This window comes from Ictalurus furcatus, chromosome 10, assembly GCF_023375685.1.
Source record: "Ictalurus furcatus strain D&B chromosome 10, Billie_1.0, whole genome shotgun sequence".
Taxonomy (NCBI): domain Eukaryota; kingdom Metazoa; phylum Chordata; class Actinopteri; order Siluriformes; family Ictaluridae; genus Ictalurus; species Ictalurus furcatus.
The window spans coordinates 30,287,766-30,305,872 of record NC_071264.1 but is presented as its reverse complement, the minus strand read 5'-3'; the positions used below and the strand labels follow the sequence as shown (position 1 = coordinate 30,305,872).

Genomic DNA, 18,107 nt, shown 5'->3' with positions numbered 1-18,107 from the left:
CTCAAGGCCATGGCGAGTTGTACTGTCTTTTATTTTTTTATTTTTTTTTGGTGCGTGTGTGTGTGTGTGTGTGTGTGTGTGTGTGTGTGTGTGTGTGTGAGGAGGGGGTTTCGTTTGAAGTGCAAGACAAATGTAAAGAGAGATGTAACCTGAACTACGCTAATCATTCCTGGCTGTGATGTGCGTCCAGGATCTCTGACACGGAGTGAAATAAAGAGAGAGACGTGAAGGACGGAGAGCAAAGAAAGTGTGTGAGTGAATGACTGATGGAGAATATAGTGCAGTTTTTTGTCTTTTTTTCTCTCTTTCAGTCTTTCTCTATCTGCCTCTCTATCACACACTCAATCCTGAAATGTGCTCATTAATAATTGCCAAAACTCTCTCTCTCTCTCTCTCTCTCTCTCTCTCTCTCTCTCTCTCTCTCTCTCTCTGTCTTCTTCTCTGTCTCTCTCTTTCCCTCTCCCTCTCTCTCAAGACTGACTGACAGCACTGAGCATTATGTTTTTGCACTAGAAGAGAAAGAGGGATGAAACGGAGAGGTGGGGAAAGCAGTACCTGTCTCCACTGGCCGAGAGAGACTGAAAGAGAGGGAGATTAAATGAGAGAGAGAGTGAGGAGGAGAGCTTTTCCTGGCACAGCTAACACCCTTAGCACCCTTGGCTTTCGTGTGTGTGTGTGTGTGTGTGTGTGTGTGTGTGTGTGTGTGTGAAGACCTTGACCGCTGCCACCAACCAGCTTGTGTATGTCCAGACCGCTCAGACCGGGTGGTCCACTAACCTTGCTCAAAGGAACAACGTATACCACACACACACACACACACACACACACACACACACACACACACACACACACACACACACTGGCACCCTTGTTCTTCCTCTTATCCTCTCCGTATCACCATAAGTGCTGCTCATGTAAATACTTTAAACTCAACACTTACTTAAGACACCTAATAATTATTCCAACTGATATTATTGCGCTTCTCGTGTGTGTGTGTGTGTGTGTGTGTGTGAGAGAGAGAGAGAGAGAGAGAGAGGGAGAGCGAGAGAGACAGAGATTACCACAAACAAGAAGTTTGTCTTCCAACAATACATTTTTACACGTGATATCTGATATCTGTCTCTATCAGAGGTGGAACTGCTTTTCTCCAGACAGGTGAGTTTATGGAGTTGGGCTGTGTGTCTCTGATGGCGTAGAGATATGACAAACCCTTCAGGACGGTGTACAGTAACTGGAACTACTTTCCAGCGTTGGAAAGTTGTATTAAAGTCCATAAGAACAGTTTCAGGAAGATATTCCTCACGTCTGTCTCATCTGAACGCCGACTCTGTTCCTCTGGAACGTTTGCAGGGCACATTTGTGTTTCATACTCGCATCATTTATCCATTTATTACCCAAACCTAGTCATCTGCCCTTGGACTTACCCCGGTGTGAGTTCGGAGTGTTTCTGTTCATTTCTCAGTGCAGGAAATTGTGTTGAAATTCTTCTCCACACACACTCACACTACAAACAGCATGGAGTATAACAATGGAGCACTGATTCACTGAGGCTCGTGAAGAGCTGGGGGGGGGGGGGGGGGTAAACTTTTGAACAGGATGATCGATGTAAATTGTTCTCATTTTGTTTAGTATTTCCATTTAGTGCTGCCCTACAGAAGCTACGTAAGATATTTACATGTTTCCCGGAAGACAAAATAACGACCGTTTATACAGTTTGATCATCCTGTTCAAAAGTTTACACCCCCCTGACTCTTAATGTATCGTGTTGCCTTCTTGAGCATCAGTGAACGTTTGCGCCTTTTGTAATGGTCGTGTACGAGTCCCTCGGTCGTCCTCGGTGTGAAAAGACGGATCTGGACGTATCATATAGCCGCTGTCAGAAAGGGCTGAAATATACAGAAGATGCTGGAAAAGTAAAGAACGGGCAGGTGTGTAGATTAACTGCTCAGGACAAACAAGGGACTCGTCGATCATCCAGGTAACGACACACGGTATTAATAATCGAGCGTGTGTAAGCTTTTGAACTGGTTCATTTGGGTAAATTCGGGTATTTTTGTGCCTCGTGGACTATACGTATACATCTGCTACGTGAAATAGCTTCTTCAGGGCAGAACTAAATACAAACAAAATGCAATTTTAATGATTCCTCTTGTTTATTTATTTGTTTATAATTAGTAACATTTTGCAGATTCTGCAAGGGGTGTGTAAATTTATGAGCACAACTTGTATATAGGAGAAGAGAAAAGGCACTAGGTGCTTTCAGGAGGTTTTGTGCATTTGAAAGGTATTTACGAAGCCTCAGGGTGTTTCGGCGAAGAAGAAAGGAAAAAAAAAAGACAAGCAAAAACAACAAACACAGCGAGGTGTTATTCGGCTCCGTCACAGTCTTTCTCGTCCTGTCATTTTCTTCGTTAATTGGCAAGTGCTAATTATTAGCCGATATTTATGCGACCAGCTCGGCTGCTGGAGCCTAATTACTGATGAGAGTTATGATGAAGGACAGAGATTAGACGAGATCCGACACCAAAGGCCTACTTCGGCGCAATTCTTGAGACACTTGGATATATGACAGATACACGTCTGCGATATTGTACGTACATAAACACACACACACACACACACACACACACACACACACGAAGCCAAAAAGGAAACACACTGACCTGAATCTGCTGCTGAAGGAGATTGATTTTGTGCTGCTGCTGGAGAAGTTGCTGCTGCTGTCTGGCGATCTGTGGAGCACAAGCGTTTCTCGATTATTGCTCTCGCAAAGCACAATTCAGGAACGATCGGCTGTGACACCGTGGCATCTTTAAGCCTCAAACAGTCTGATCTAATTCAGTAAATGTAATCTCTTCCTTAATGCAAGGCAGCGAGGCACTGCAGCAATTTTCGTATTGTGTGTTGTAACATTAACATTTCTAAATAAATAAATAAATAAATACATCTATGACGTTAGAATTAAAATGTTTATTTCACTGTGAAGAGACAAAAAGTGTTCGCTGGAGATTCATTCTTTTAATCGTTTTGAGGAGTTCCTCTGCGTTATCTTACGAATTAGGGGCAGGAACGGACCTTCTGCGTTTTATGAGTTCAGATCGTCCTGAGATTTTTGTTTATGAATATTAAAAAAAAAAAGTTGTTAAAAATGACAAGAATACAATTTTGTTTTCACTACAAGTCAGCGTAGTGTAGCGTCTGATATGTCTGTGGTTATATACAGTGTGTATGAGATTATATACGGTGTGTATGAGATTATATACAGTGTGTATGTGGTTATATACAGTGTGTATGAGATTATATACAGTGTGTATATGATTATATACAGTGTGTATGAGGTTATATACAGTGTGTATATGATTATATACGGTGTGTATGTGATTATATACAGTGTGTATGAGATTATATACAGTGTGTATGTGGTTATATACAGTGTGTATGAGATTATATACAGTGTGTATGTGATTATATACAGTGTGTATGTGGTTATATACAGTGTGTATGAGATTATATACAGTGTGTATGTGATTATATACAGTGTGTATGTGGTTATATACAGTGTGTATGAGATTATATACAGTGTGTATGTGGTTATATACGGTGTGTATGTGATTATATACAGTGTGTATGTGATTATATACAGTGTGTATGTGGTTATATACAGTGTGTATGAGATTATATACGGTGTGTATGTGATTATATACAGTGTGTATGTGGTTATATACGGTGTGTATGAGATTATATACGGTGTGTATGTGATTATATACAGTGTGTATGTGATTATATACGGTGTGTATGTGGTTATATACAGTGTGTATGAGATTATATACAGTGTGTATGTGATTATATACAGTGTGTATGTGGTTATATACGGTGTGTATGTGATTATATACAGTGTGTATGAGATTATATACGGTGTGTATGTGGTTATATACGGTGTGTATGTGATTATATACAGTGTGTATGTGATTATATACAGTGTGTATGTGGTTATATACAGTGTGTATGAGATTATATACAGTGTGTATGTGATTATATACGGTGTGTATGTGGTTATATACGGTGTGTATGAGATTATATACGGTGTGTATGTGATTATATACAGTGTGTATGTGATTATATACGGTGTGTATGTGGTTATATACAGTGTGTATGAGATTATATACAGTGTGTATGTGATTATATACAGTGTGTATGAGATTATATACAGTGTGTATGTGGTTATATACAGTGTGTATGAGATTATATACAGTGTGTATGTGGTTATATACAGTGTGTATGTGATTATATACAGTGTGTATGAGATTATATACGGTGTGTATATGATTATATACGGTGTGTATGAGATTATATACGGTGTGTATGTGATTATATACAGTGTGTATGTGATTATATACGGTGTGTATGAGATTATATACGGTGTGTATGTGGTCATATACGGTGTGTATGTGATCATATACAGTGTGTATGAGATTATATACAGTGTGTATATGATTATATACGTGTGTATGTGGTTATATACAGTGTGTATGTGGTGATATACGTGTGTATGTGATTAGAATCATCACTAATTGACATAGGTTTTTCAGGAATACATGCAATACATGGCCAAGCACGTTGTAAAGTAGGCGGAGCTTAAATCCGTCGTCGAAGTCAAATCACTACGTTCCAGATGATGTGGTGGTTACAAAATGAACGAAGCTTTCTGTGAAATGTACATGTTGCTGCTGGATTCTCTACATAGTTCATATGAAAATCATATCAATACCTGATATGTCGCTCAGACAGGTGCTGTGATTCGTTAGTCTTGCGCCGGAGCTACGATATTAACGTAGCCGATGAGTCGTTTAAATTAGCGTACAATTTCACCATATTTGTTCCTATTATCCTCATTTCCTATTATTTGCGATTAGCTTCGTCGTTACTCTCAGAGTCAAGTTCGGTTTTCCGAACTTCCGGATTCTGACGCGTTATTCCGGTCCTTTCGCGAGGGGCGGGACTCCTAGGCGTGAAATACACTAACACACCACACACTACGTTTCTGACTCGAGACAGTTTCGTGACAGTGTTAACGGTAGAAGCTCTGCCGAACACACTTTATCCACACTTTCCTAACACTAGCATTGTAAAAACTGAGCTGTTCATGCTGCCACCATTGATCAAGCAGAAAAGACGACTTTCTGTGGTTTTTCTTTGTAATAAAACTGCAGTTAAAGGTCCACCGCTGGGAAATGACAGGTATTTAATATCACACACACTCTGATACTAAACCGTTATCGTCACGCTGTGACCGCAGAGCTTAGACCTAACACTGCGTGTGACAATTTATCGTAAGAGGAAGCGACGTGATTGGCGTGTTTACGCAACGGAGGCGTGGCTGGCTCGGCTCTGTGAGCGGGCGGGGCTTATCAGAGCGCCCACAAACACCCCCCACCCTCTCCCCCAAGGTATCGCTTCTTTTCTCCCTCCCTCCCTCCCTCCCTCCCCATGAGCCACCGCGCCTCGCTGAGCCTGACAGCCGAGTTTTAAGTGTCATTTAATTTTCATTTTCAAATATAATTACAAAGTGTTCACTGTAAGATATCACTCGTCTGCAAATGTGTCAGGATTAATTTGTGCCGGCTCCTTCACGAGTGTCAACAGTTAATTACTGTGTCGTGTCTAGATGGCTAAATGACATTCTAACTTAGGGCCGGGTAGCCTCCTCCCTCCCTCTCTATCTCTCTCGCTATATCTCTCTCTCTACACATCTCCCATCCCCTCCACCCATAACTGCCATTTTCTTTCCCCCCTTAATGAAAAGAAAACATCCTCGTACACACCAGCGTGACAGTAAATATAATCCCAATATACCAAAATCACAGAAGCATACAATGCGGCTCCCGATTCCCATAAACTTTAAGTACCGTCTGAATCTTCCACCACATCTATCCGAGATGAGGCCATCTATCTATCCGAAGTGCAGGCAGACGATTTGACATCGAGATATGCCTATTAATCTATGTAATGTATTGAATAGGATTTCTGTGGGCTAATTATTATGAAAAAAAAAGAAAAAATTAAAGGGCTGGGAACGGATCCTTTCCCTCGACGCTGCCTCTGTCATTAAAGCAGTTCATGAGCTGTGTTAATCTGCTGATTTCTTTAATATGCCTCATTTGCCTGATTTGTGCCTCTGATTTCATGCTGAGATTGATCTAATAGGGATGTCTTAGAGCTTCTGCTTTTCTTTTTTTTCTTTTTTTTTTACATAAAAATATATATATATACAAAAAAATCTATAAATTATAAACCAGAAGTAAACTGCTTATTCTTCCCCATATGCCGAGTGAAATCCGAGGTGAAAGCCATGCACAAGGTCATGTGCATTCAGCGTTAGAACAGCATAATATCATATTAATTTGATTTCTTCCTTTCTTTGAAAAGGCGAGTAATTAAATTTTTATTCTCAATATTTCTGAATCGACTCGCCGATTGAACGCGATAAATCAGCGCCGCGCGGCGAACAATGCCGCAAAAAAAAGGAGTTTGAGGTTAAAAGGATGAAACCCGGTTGAAGACGAGAGAGAGACGGTCTGGCACGGGATGGGCAGAGCAGAAAGAGAGGAAGAGAGCTCACTTGTTCTTGCTGCTGTCGAGCCAGCTCCATTTGCTGCCGCTGCTTCTCCATCTGCGAGGCCGCCAGCTTCTTCTGCTCGTCGTGGGCGGCCAGGAGCTGCTCTCTCAGGCTGATCAGCTGTGTGATCATCGTCGAAAGCTGCCTCTCTTTCTCAGCCAGACTTTCTGGAGTACCTGGAAACAGAAACAAGACACCAGCGGTTACTCAGACCCTGGACTCGTACACGGCATGTCCGTACACACAGGTTCATATCCGTGCTAGAACGCTCATGGCAGTGTGAAACCAGAAGACATGAGCCTGTTATCAAATCAGTGGGCTTCACTCGAGATGCTTCCAGAAGTAAAAGACCGATGGTAGAAGGAGATGAGACCGAGTATTCCAGTCTGCACACAAGATCGATTCTGGGCTCGTTTAGATGTTTCATTTCACACTCAAAATTCCTTCCAAACCACAGGTCAAATATCTGGGGGTGGAGGAGGTTTAGACCCGTTTTAGACAATGCGTACATTTATGCTATATATATATATATATATTTTTAACCCCTTCAGGTGAAGTTCCTCGTTTATTAGTTGTAGTCATGCCTCTCAAAGACCTTTTCTGCAAACCACCGCGTGCCTTTCTCCGGTAATATGAAACGTTCAACCAATCCTGTTATTTGACACCCGGCTTTTTCATTCCCCAGACCAGCTTGTTCAAGTGGATCAGAAATCATTTCCCTGCTCCAAATCTACAGATCTCTGGCTTTGTGAAGATACAACAAAGCATCTGTTGTGCATCTCGCCTCATTATCCTTCTCAAGGAGCTTGTGAGATGAACAGAGAGCCAGCAGTTTCTGACCATCTTCTACTCTCCAGCTTTTTACCTTCGTCTACACATAATCGCATCGTTTAATCCATCCCGCTTCCTTATCGACACACTGGGAAATCTGAAAATAATCTTGGGTATCAAAGACGGTCGTATAAATCGGATCCTGAGCCAATGGGTATATTTGTCGGTTTGACCTGCTGACAGACGACGGTTAACGATGCTGATTGGCTGATATGTGTATGAGCAGGAACGGTGGCGTAAACGCAAGGAAACGTACGGCTTGGGAATAAAGTGCTGCGTTTGAAACAAAGCAAGGCTGGAATTCTGCTTGGTATTCTGCAAATTCTGAACGTAAGTCCAGGGGGAAACAAGCAGCTTGCTGGAATATTTTATGCCGCATTGAGTGCTGTTGCCCAGAGGTGAGCCTAGATGTGAGGACAGGCTCATTAAAGTTCTTGCTCCTTGATGATATCGAGCCAAAGCCACAATAACTCCTGTTAGAGGAGGAATGACGGTATAAAATGAGTGAAGGTGGCTGATTAGTGGCAGACAATGCTAAGCAAGCGCATGTGTGTGTTTGTGTTTGTGCAGACGTGCCGCAAGGCCAATTTAACGACTGCTCTCCATTCTCATTAAGGAAGCTTCAGACACAAACACTTTTCCTGAGTTTCTCCCTAACAGGGTCACTGTCACCTCAGCATTGTCTCATTATTTCTCTTTCAGACGCCGACATCAAACACAGTCTCATTACTGAGCATCATTACAATCATAGAAAAAGTCAAGTGTACGTGTATTTGTGTGTGAGTGTGTGGTATGTGTGGGGTGTGTGGGCGGGGGTGCGGAGTGTGGGGGGGGGGGGGGTTCGGCGGTCGGGCAGGACGTCTTCACCGAGTCCGTCTTTATTTGTGTGTGAGAGCGCCGAGGCAGTCCTGCTGCACCTCTATCTAATCAATGCTAAGTGATCCATTCATTGACTTACACATGGACCGTAATTGCTCGTGAGACGCTGGACAGTAACTCACTTTCTACTAGCGAGCTCGCCCCGTCCTCCTTGCTCTTTTTTGCCCCTTCAAGGGTGACATGCTGCTGTTTCTGCACATTTACAAAAGATACGAGTTAGACCGAGAGAACCGCTGGAGGACGAGGAGGAGGAGGAGGAGGGGGTTTACAGGATAGAACAGTACAGCTCGCTCCTTAAATTCTTTCCTGGGTGTCGTCCTGTATTTCATCGTCCACATCTGTGTCGAGTTTCTCCCCGTGCGTTCCCTGGGGCCTTGCTCCAGTTCAACTATTTTAATTTGACTAAACACCTGATTTATTTTATCTCTCCGATGAGGAAGGTCATTTGTCTTAATAGGGCCTGTCAACCTCCAGCCCCCATTCAGAGGTGTTCTCTGGCAGGATTCGAGCCAGCACTGCAATGGATAGAGCGAGAGCGAGAGAGAGAGAGAGAAGTGGCAATTCTCCATTTATCCTCACTCTGAAAAAGAGGAGAAAGCCCCCTAAAAAGCATCCATTCATAGCTGCCGTGTGTGGTTTTTTTCGATGGCCCTGAATCAACTTCTTATTCAGCTCGGTGCACTTGTCGTGAATGGCTTATCTGTAAAATTGATACATTTGGACACCGATTTTATTAACCTTTGGCTGGAGCCATGAAGGGCTGCATTTAGCAGCATGCTGCTGTTTGGAAAGGCTACTGCACGCCCAATACACACACATACACACACGCTTTGTCGGTCGCGTCCACACGTAGACAAGAAGATGTCAAAGAGCGCAACCCTATACCTTTCTCCATCAGGAAGCTTTTAGAGGAGGAGTCCGGATAAGAATGGAGAATTGGAACGAAACATCTGCTCACGTCACAGACCTCCTGCTCATTTCCTGCCCACGATGGAGCTCGGGTGTTGTTGTTGTTGTTGTTGTTGTTTTTTATTCCTATTTTGACCACACTAAAATGGGTATTTTTAACCACACTATCCACAGCAATCATTTAAAAAGGCTCATAATGTAAAAACGCTGATGTTTCTCATCCAGTGCTTGACCCGCCGACTTCTCACACGCTCTCTGGCACATCCGACACGGAAAACGTGCTAATCTGAACATCCGCGCGATCTTTTCGAGCTGGGTACGAAGCTGTGTGCATTTCTGCACGCACAGGAGTAATAGATCCAGGTAGCAACTTCTTAGCACTTCGCACCACTCCTCGCTTCACTTCACTGGCTCCCGGTTCACGTTAAACGTTCCCTTATTTGTTTGTGACGCACTTAATGGTCTGGCCCCACTTTATCTTGTTGAGTAACTATCACCCTGAGGTCTTCCTCACAAAGTCTGTTGGCTGTTTCAAGGTCACGATTTTAAACTCGACGGTGAACCGGGACTTGCCTTTTTCACCCCCAGACCCTGGAACGGCTTACTGACTGCTATTAGACACGCCCCTTCCTTTTTGGAATTGAGATTAAACTCTACCTGTACATGTCGCCATTTATTCAGGTCCAATATATCTATCTATCTGTCTATCTATAGGTCTTTCTACCTGGCACTTTGGTTGCTATTTATTGTTTTGTGTTGCTATGTGTCTGACTGCTGGTTTTATCTTTATATTCCTCTTTATTTCATGTACAGCACTTTGGTCAGTGCAAGTTGTTATGAATCTTAAATCAGGTAGCATGTGCGCTTGCACAATGATTGCTTCAATATACTTCCTATTATCACTGCTTTTCCGTTTAGAATGAAATTCTCGAGTTAATACGTATCGGTTGCTTGACTGAAGGCCCGTGCATGTTTCTGTACACACGTATGACTATGACCACACGTGCGTTACAGGTGTTCGTTGTTTAATAGACGTGTCAAGAAATACAGAGATAAAGAAGATGGAGAGAGAGAGAGAGAGAAAAATGAGCTCGAAAGGGTTCAGTGCAGGGGCCGTGTGTTGGGGAATGCTGCTTTGCCCAAACACTAGAAGCATACCAACAGAGCTCACATTGTTTCTCAGTCTCTTCTCAATTGTACAGGACTGAGGCCATCCCCCTCCTCTTCCCTCTGCTCCTACAACACCATAATAGCAACTGTCCGCCTTTCTACTGTCTCCCCATTCTGCTCTCGTCTTGTCCTCCTTTCTCAAACTTCTAAAAGGCCCGGCTTGGGGAACATATTCCTGAAAGCTTGAGAGTTATATCCAAGTAACTACTTTGTCAAGCTGGTGTTTGGAAATCCAGTGGAATGGATAGAAAACAGGAAAACCTCCATACAGCGAATTCCCATATACAGGCTAAACTACACTGTTTACGTGTCTACCCCTTAATAATTAAGCATATGGCCCACCATATGTTTCTGTTTCCCTACATACAAGTGCAATCCTTCCAACTCCTGATTATGGGTCACTTATAAAATGCCAGCACATGTTTTATTGGACAGGGCAGCATGCGGAGGACAGAGACGATGTCTGCTGACAGAGAGGCCAGCCATGCGTATTGCGCAGCTCTTTAACAGCAGTGGGTCTAGACTCTCTTGTAAAGGTGTCTCCTCTCATCATCTTTCCTGGAAGGAGACAGTCTGGTCAGGAAGCCTCCTCGCGTTTAAAGACGGCGTGTTTCTAGGACGCGAGTAATGCTTTGTGACAGGTTAAAGGGGCGGTTGAGTAAAAACATACCGATGCACGTGAGGGCTGAGAATTACAGAGCAAGAAGCTCAGAGAGATACCTGAGCTGGACGTATGGATTGGTTAAAGTCCTGTGAGAATGCCTGGGGCACAGTTACCTAAATCAAGGATCCCCACCCTTACTTGTCGCCAAACCCCTGACCAGAAGACACGTCCACACGATGAATGACAGAGAGAGAGAACCAAAGCAACAGAGACCCCACTGAACAACTGAACAAGGCGGGTGGGGGGGTGGGGGGGGGGTTCTGTCAGCAAAAAGAGGACCTAAAGGATAAAAGACACTTTGTAGGGGTGCGATTTGTTCTGTCCAACAGCTATTCTCTCAACTCGAGCCTCCCCCTCTCTTTTCCTTTTCTAATCAAGCAGGCACTAATTTGAGTTCCAAGTCCTGCAGCAGGGAAAGAGAAGGCAGCTTGTAACTTTGAACGGTCCCGAGTGAATGAGAAAGATAAAAGCCTCGAGCACACACACAAGAAAAGAAAGAACGAAGAGGGGAAAAAAAGGGACGTTAAAAAAAAAAGAATCACAAGGCTCCCTATTCTCTTCCCAGTCTTTGGTTAGGACAGCTGAGCCATTATGACTACATGTGAATGACTTTTTTTTTTTTACTCCCCAAAACGTCCCAGCACTGGAATTTCTTTGTCTCTCCATCAGTCAGCCATTGTGGATGCTCCCCATATGCTGCGAGTCCATCCTAAGTAAATTAGGAGGCCTGTAAAAAGCAGCGATTGTGCCAGGGCCGAGTCCGGACGTACGCTGCACATAGCTGACGCGCCTGATGTGGCTGGAAGCTCGGAGATCGGGTTCTTCCACGTGAGAAAAAGGTGTAAATCGAAGCAAAATACAATGAATTTTTTCTTCGGTTTTTTTTAGCCCTGTCACACACTTAATGAATTCACATTCACAAGCTTGTTTTGTTACCAAAAAACTGGTAAAGATGTCAGAAAGCTTGACGTTACGGGTTTACCTCTAACTGTTACAAAGCGCTGACACTGGAGACTCCTTCCATAACTATTAAATCTATTAATACAGAAAACTCCACCATATCTACAAGTGAACACATTTTTTATCTGCTTATGTGCCAAGTCAAGGGGAATCAGCGTGAAGGCTGACGGCTTGCCAAATCTCAAATATTACAAGAATATTAAAACAGATTCTAAACAATAATAACATTTGGATTTGCCCAGAATAAAAAAATAAATAAATAATAGGATCTCCAGGACATACACCCCCCCCCCCCCGCAACACACACACACACACACACACACACACACACACACACACACTCTCATGAGTGATACGGCCCTAAAAGTGCTTTCCTTTCCCCCTGAATTGAAACAATACGAGCGACAGCTGTTTTACCTGGCTGGCAGCCCCTACGCGATGATATAAAACCTTGCTAATCCTGCCAATAAAACTTCATTAACAAGCTCGAGCATGGACGTGCTACCGCATGTCAGCATATGGCCCATGCAAGCCATCAATTCAAGAAAAAAAAAAAAAAACATTTCAAAGCTACGCTTAAATGCAGCATGAAAGCTAACAGCCTTGCCGGAGCTTGACAGAGGGTGGAAGTCTTGTTGAACTAGCGACAAAGACGACAGCGTAGACTTAAACACTTAAACGCAATTAACTGAGCTTGCCAATGCAAATAAGGTTCTGTGCTAGCTAGCATGATTTGGGTAAATGTGTGAACGTCCTTGTTTATTATGCGTTCGTGAGCCGAGGACATGGAAGGGGTTAGCACGAGGTGCGTGTGGAACGATCCCACATGTGTTCAGTTCTCCAACATTTGACTAATTAGCTCTTAAAGCGAGGTGCCCTTCATGGAGCATTTTTATTTCCTGTTGATAATTAAGCTAGCGCTAGAATCCCATACGAAGCCTTCACTGGTTTAGCGCTTATCCCGAACCAAATCTGACGAGACGAATCCATACTCGGCGTCGTGTTTTGGTGCTCGGACTTGGCCGGCATGGAGAGGCCTTGAACGCGAGCATGTGTGCCACTTTTCTTTTAAAAAAAAAAAAAAAAAATTCGCTAATTCAGCTCGGACAGCGATGCCTTGACATCTTCCTGCTTTTATCACAGAGCGGGTCCCAAACCTGGCCCCAATTCAAGGCCTTGATAAATAAAATAAAATAAAATAAACCCCTCAACACTGACTAGAAGAACAGCTCATGTGATTTGATCTGATTGCCTCTGCTGATAGTTAAGTACTTCAGTCACAAAGGATTTGTGTTAAGACCAGACGGCTTGCATCTAAGGTTTCACTGCGATGTAGGAGTTGAAGAAGGAGGACATTTGTGACCTTGGTGTTTGTAATCAGGGGATCTGAGTGTGTGGACAGGATCAGTTTTTTCCCCTCGGGTCTCTGTCTTAAAGGAATAACGCACTCCGTGTGGTGCTGTTATAGTAAAATAATGAGCGACAGGGCGGCGTGATGAAGCAGGGTTACTGATACCACTCCAAAGTCCTGAAGTCTCTTATCCCTCTTATAGCATTATTATTATTATTATTATTATTATTAAAGAATAACATGTCATTTTTATCCATTTATAGTTACATTTAAAGTTGTGGAATGTCTGTGAAACAAGTCTCACATACATTACAGCAGCCTCTCTCTTTTTCCTCCCTACTGAAGTGATTATGAAGATGTCGGAAAAACGCTGAAAAGCGCCGACACTGGAGACTCCTTCCAATAGTCATCTCCTTATAGAAAACGTCGCCTTATCGACAGCTACACACGTTATTAAATCTGTTTCTTATTACTCGAGCCTCCGCCGTCCACGACTTGTTACTATGGAAACGATGACGTATTAAAAACGACCGTATTCGTGCCTGTAAACCTGTGAAGAAAGGTTTGGACCAATCAGAATACAGAGTTTGACATCGCTGCGGTATAAGCATGTAAACACAAGCTGCTTTTAGGCTGAAACGACGCCACCCAGAACACCGGGTTAAAAGCGAGCGTTTGTCGGGTAATCGGCTCACACAGAGGCGCGCTTCTAACGTGTGAATTATTAAGCGATAGAGTTTCACCGCCTCTGAGAAATGAGACCGAGGGCCAGACAGTGTGCACGGAAGCCTTTTTTGGATGTGCTTAATAAATGAAAATATTTGCCCAGTAAGAAGGCTTAAGCGTGTGTCTGGCAGTCCGGTGTCCGTGGGGGTGATTTTCCTTTGGCCGGAGCGGTGCGTATGCGTGTGCGTGTGTTTCCGCTGTGTTTGCGAGGGTTTTCAGTAACACCGTGTCAGAGAATCAGGCGAGGCAGAAAACAAGGTGCGCCTTTCTGCCACCCCAACACCACACGCTAAATCCCTCAATTCATTAGGAGAGCAACGGAGCACGGCTCGGCCGGCATTCATCTCGCAAATGTGGCCCAAAGAATAATAATTTACTGTAGCTCATATTTCACTTGCGTACATAAGGCCAAACAGTTTGCCTATTGAGAAAATGCAAAGCGTGGCACTTCTGAATCGGGCGAATGGAAGAATATTTTACAGTGGGTGATGGGGTGGAGGTGATTTTTTTTTCCCCCTCCTCCCCCGCCCTCTCTCGCTCTCTCTGTTATTTCTCTATCAGGAACAATGCCTGAGTAATGATGGACGCTTCTCCTAGAGATTTACATTAAACTGTGTCCTGATTTTAAACAAGCACTTCGTAGAAAGCTAGAGATTAGTAGTAGTAGCAGTAGTAGTAGTAGTAGTAATAGTAGTAGTAGTGTATGAAAAAGTTTTGTATTTGTATGCATCCCGAATTTGAAGGTAAGTTGTACTATAAACAGCAGGCCCATAGATTGTAAACGTTGGTCTTTTCGACCAATCAAATGTATTGTTCTTCGATCTCTACACCAATCAGAATCCTGCTCATTCAGCAACGTGTTTGTGTTCACGTTTTTAAACCATACGAGTCAAATTTCCGTTCTCAATAGCAGTAACGGGCCGTCAAGAGTGCTCAACATGGTTCATGACAACACAATGAAACTAATCCGTCTGCTGCAGCGGCTCTTCTCTCCATCCTGACACGCCGAACTCGGGCGTATGGAGTGTGTATTAGTAGCTGCTGATCCGTGTGCTCGGTTTCTCTCTGGGCTGCGCTGTGGCTTGGCCTCGCTCCAGACAGCCTGCCTCTCCTGCTCTGTGGTTTTGTTCAGCAGATCTTGACTCCGCTTCTCACCGTTCCTCCTGACTGACAGCTAAAAAGCTCAGGATGAAAACAAACACGTCGCTCATGGAAAAAAAAAAAAAAAAAAAAAAAAAAACAACCCATCCACAATCGCTTCATGTGCCAGATCTGGCCTCGAGCACCGACCCTCTGAAATGCTTTAGAAGAAGAACGAGCAGAGGCTCTGTGTCTGGCGTCTGGAGGATCCTCCCTGCGTTTAGCAACATTTTTATCTTTAGCTAGATTTAGCTGTTCTTGTAGAGTTCTGGATTGTGATTACTCAGGAGGTGTTGATTGGTTTTCTATAACAGCAGCTCTGACAGCTCTGAGGAGATGTTTATATGTAACGTTTACAGAAGGAGTCACCAGTGCCAGCGCGTCATAAGAATCAGAGGTAAAGCCGTAAGTTCTTCGGGACCGAGGGGTTTACGCTTCTTTGCGGGTTCTCGGTGACGTGCGTAACAAGCGGGGCGTTTTTATTTGTTTTTTTTTTGTCTTATTAAGTTCAAGAGGGCCACAGGAACGACACGGCTGAAAAGATTAAAAACGATTAAAAAGATTAAAAAAAACGAATGTTAGCGCACCTAACGTGTCGGTGGTCGTTTTCTGTCGATCGATTTATAGTACCACAGAGATCGACTGAACTGGAGACAGAAGTCCAGGAAAATGTCTTGGTGGGATCATTTTGTTGAGATACAGTGGAGAGAGCAAGTCCAGACACATCTTGAGCTAATCCAGCTTATCACTCCGGCGAACTCTCAACAGGTTCATCGGGTGCCAAATAATGTGAATATACAGACGGTGCCAGACAGCAGTAGGAGTAGTGATGGCAGTGGGAGGGACCAGTGGAAGGAGTGGGAGGGGCATACTCACTCTCCCCTGTGAATGACAGTGACACTGGCCTATCGTGGGTGTCTGTGAGCTCACGTATGCAGAACAGGGCGGATAGTGCTCTGTTCCTCTGAGTGTGTTACACAGCCACGTGGTGCAGCAGGAGCAGCAGTTCAAACAGACGGCTTCATGTGTCTTGGAGGAAGCACGTGTTAGTCTTTGTATGAGAGAGGAGAAATTGGGTGGGAACTGGCAGGTGACCAGTTTGGGGGTTCGGGGGGAACCCTTCATGCCATTCACTTTGAGAACTGTAGCTTTCAAAGAAAAATGAGAGAAATGCAAGATCCCCATTTCTTTCGTCTTTTATGGAGTGCTTATTTACGGAGGAATTGTTACTTCTTTGGTCTTCTAGCCTCACAGAGCAATTTCTGCACAAAAATCCCAAAGATTGCCGAAAAGACAGTCGAATACGTTTTTTTTTTCCGCCTTCAGACGTTTCTACGTTACGTTTTTAGTTTTTTTTTTAAACCTGAGAAATAGCGAAACTTTTATTTCAGAAACCGCGGGACAAAAGGGACAAACAATGAGCCGAACACGGAGCGTTTCCATCGGCGGCGAAGTGAATGGCGCGGAGTAGGGAGGAGAAATAGCAAGGCCAGGCAGGCAGCCGTGGCTTTTCATCCTCGTGTCATCCTTTATCTGGCCCTCGTTCCTATTCATGTGAACTTACAGGCATGCGTGGCCTCCGTATTGATTTTTTAACTCGACAATTAACGTGGTATCTGATTTATCATTGCACTTTAGATCTTAATCAAATGCCGTGCGTGTGTGTGTGTGTGTGTGTGTGTGTGTGTGTGTGTGTGTGTGTGTGTGCGGTCTACGTCCGTGAGTGTTTTTTTTTTTCTCTTCTTTTCTCAGCTTGGTGCCTTTGTTTGTGTTTTAATTAAGCAGACCTTGTGTGTCTCCCCAACCCTGAGCTTCCCTTTTTAATTGCCCGCACTTACATCGGGTCGACTTCAAACGCACCAGAGAGACATTTTGTAACGGGGGAGCACAAAGCAGCCCTTTGAAATGTCTACAGTCATATGAAATGGCACGCTAATTAGAAACCTTAGGCTGCCGGTGTGATATGAAAAGTAGCTCTGTCTGTTTTTTTCTTTTCTTTTTTTTTTTTTCCCATCTCCCCTTCGTGTGTGTGTATGTGTGTGTGTGTGTGTGTGTGTGTGTGAGCTTAGAGTGGACGCTTCAGAGGCATTTTTCTTTCTTTTTATTATTATTCCCCCCACCCCCCACCCCCCATGCCTTCTACCTGCCTCTACCTTCGAAAGTGTGACCTCACACCTCCCCCTTCCACCCTTTCCGTCCTTTCTTTGCCGTTTATCAAACACACAAAATGCCCTGTAATTTAAAAATATCTGCTTTCAAAAGGGCTAAATCATCCCCCTGCACCCGCCCGCCATTTTCCCCGCTGCACTTTGATCTACGGTGGCGCACACGGTGGGGAAAGAAGGTACAATGAATTTTCCATGACATGATTTACACGTTGGGGATTCATTAAGGTTATTGCCGATGAATACACTTATTAGTGGGAATTTTCCTTCCTTTCTTTCTTCCTTCCTTTCTTTTTTTACTATACAGAATAAATCTAACCTAATCCGAAAATCATTCATCGCGACTGGCGCAGGAGTAAAACGCACAATGGCTAATGTTAATACCATCGATTCTCTGATAAAAAATTAATAAAACAATTGAAATGCTTGCAGGAATGTTGACGAATCCAAGATGGAAATATGGAGTGCCTGAGGGTGTGTGTATAAAATAAAATAAAAAATAAATAAAATAAACAGGGTGTTGGTGGGACTAAAGGGGAAGAAAGAGGAGGAGAGAGAAACGGAGAGATAGCGATTAAGGAGGGAGGAGAGCGGAGAAAGCTGAACGCTGCAGCGTTATCAGAACGCTGGTACTGTGCCTGCTGCTGCTACATAAACACACGCCTGTAACAGTCTGTGCTAAGACCTTTGGCCAGG

General features: G+C 43.7%; 1 protein-coding gene across 12 annotated transcripts in view; it reads right to left on the bottom strand.

The window, feature by feature from the left end:
• Window positions 1-18,107, bottom strand: part of sox6 (SRY-box transcription factor 6) — a 194,225-nt gene that overhangs the window by 76,547 nt on the left and 99,571 nt on the right. For all 12 annotated transcript variants that reach the window (XM_053634385.1, XM_053634387.1, XM_053634392.1 and 9 more), the window contains 2 exons: window positions 6,620-6,792; window positions 2,664-2,732 (listed from right to left, as the gene is read on the bottom strand). In XM_053634385.1, the coding sequence (XP_053490360.1) occupies window positions 2,664-2,732; window positions 6,620-6,792 (242 nt within the window). The remainder of the gene's footprint in view (window positions 1-2,663; window positions 2,733-6,619; window positions 6,793-18,107) is intronic.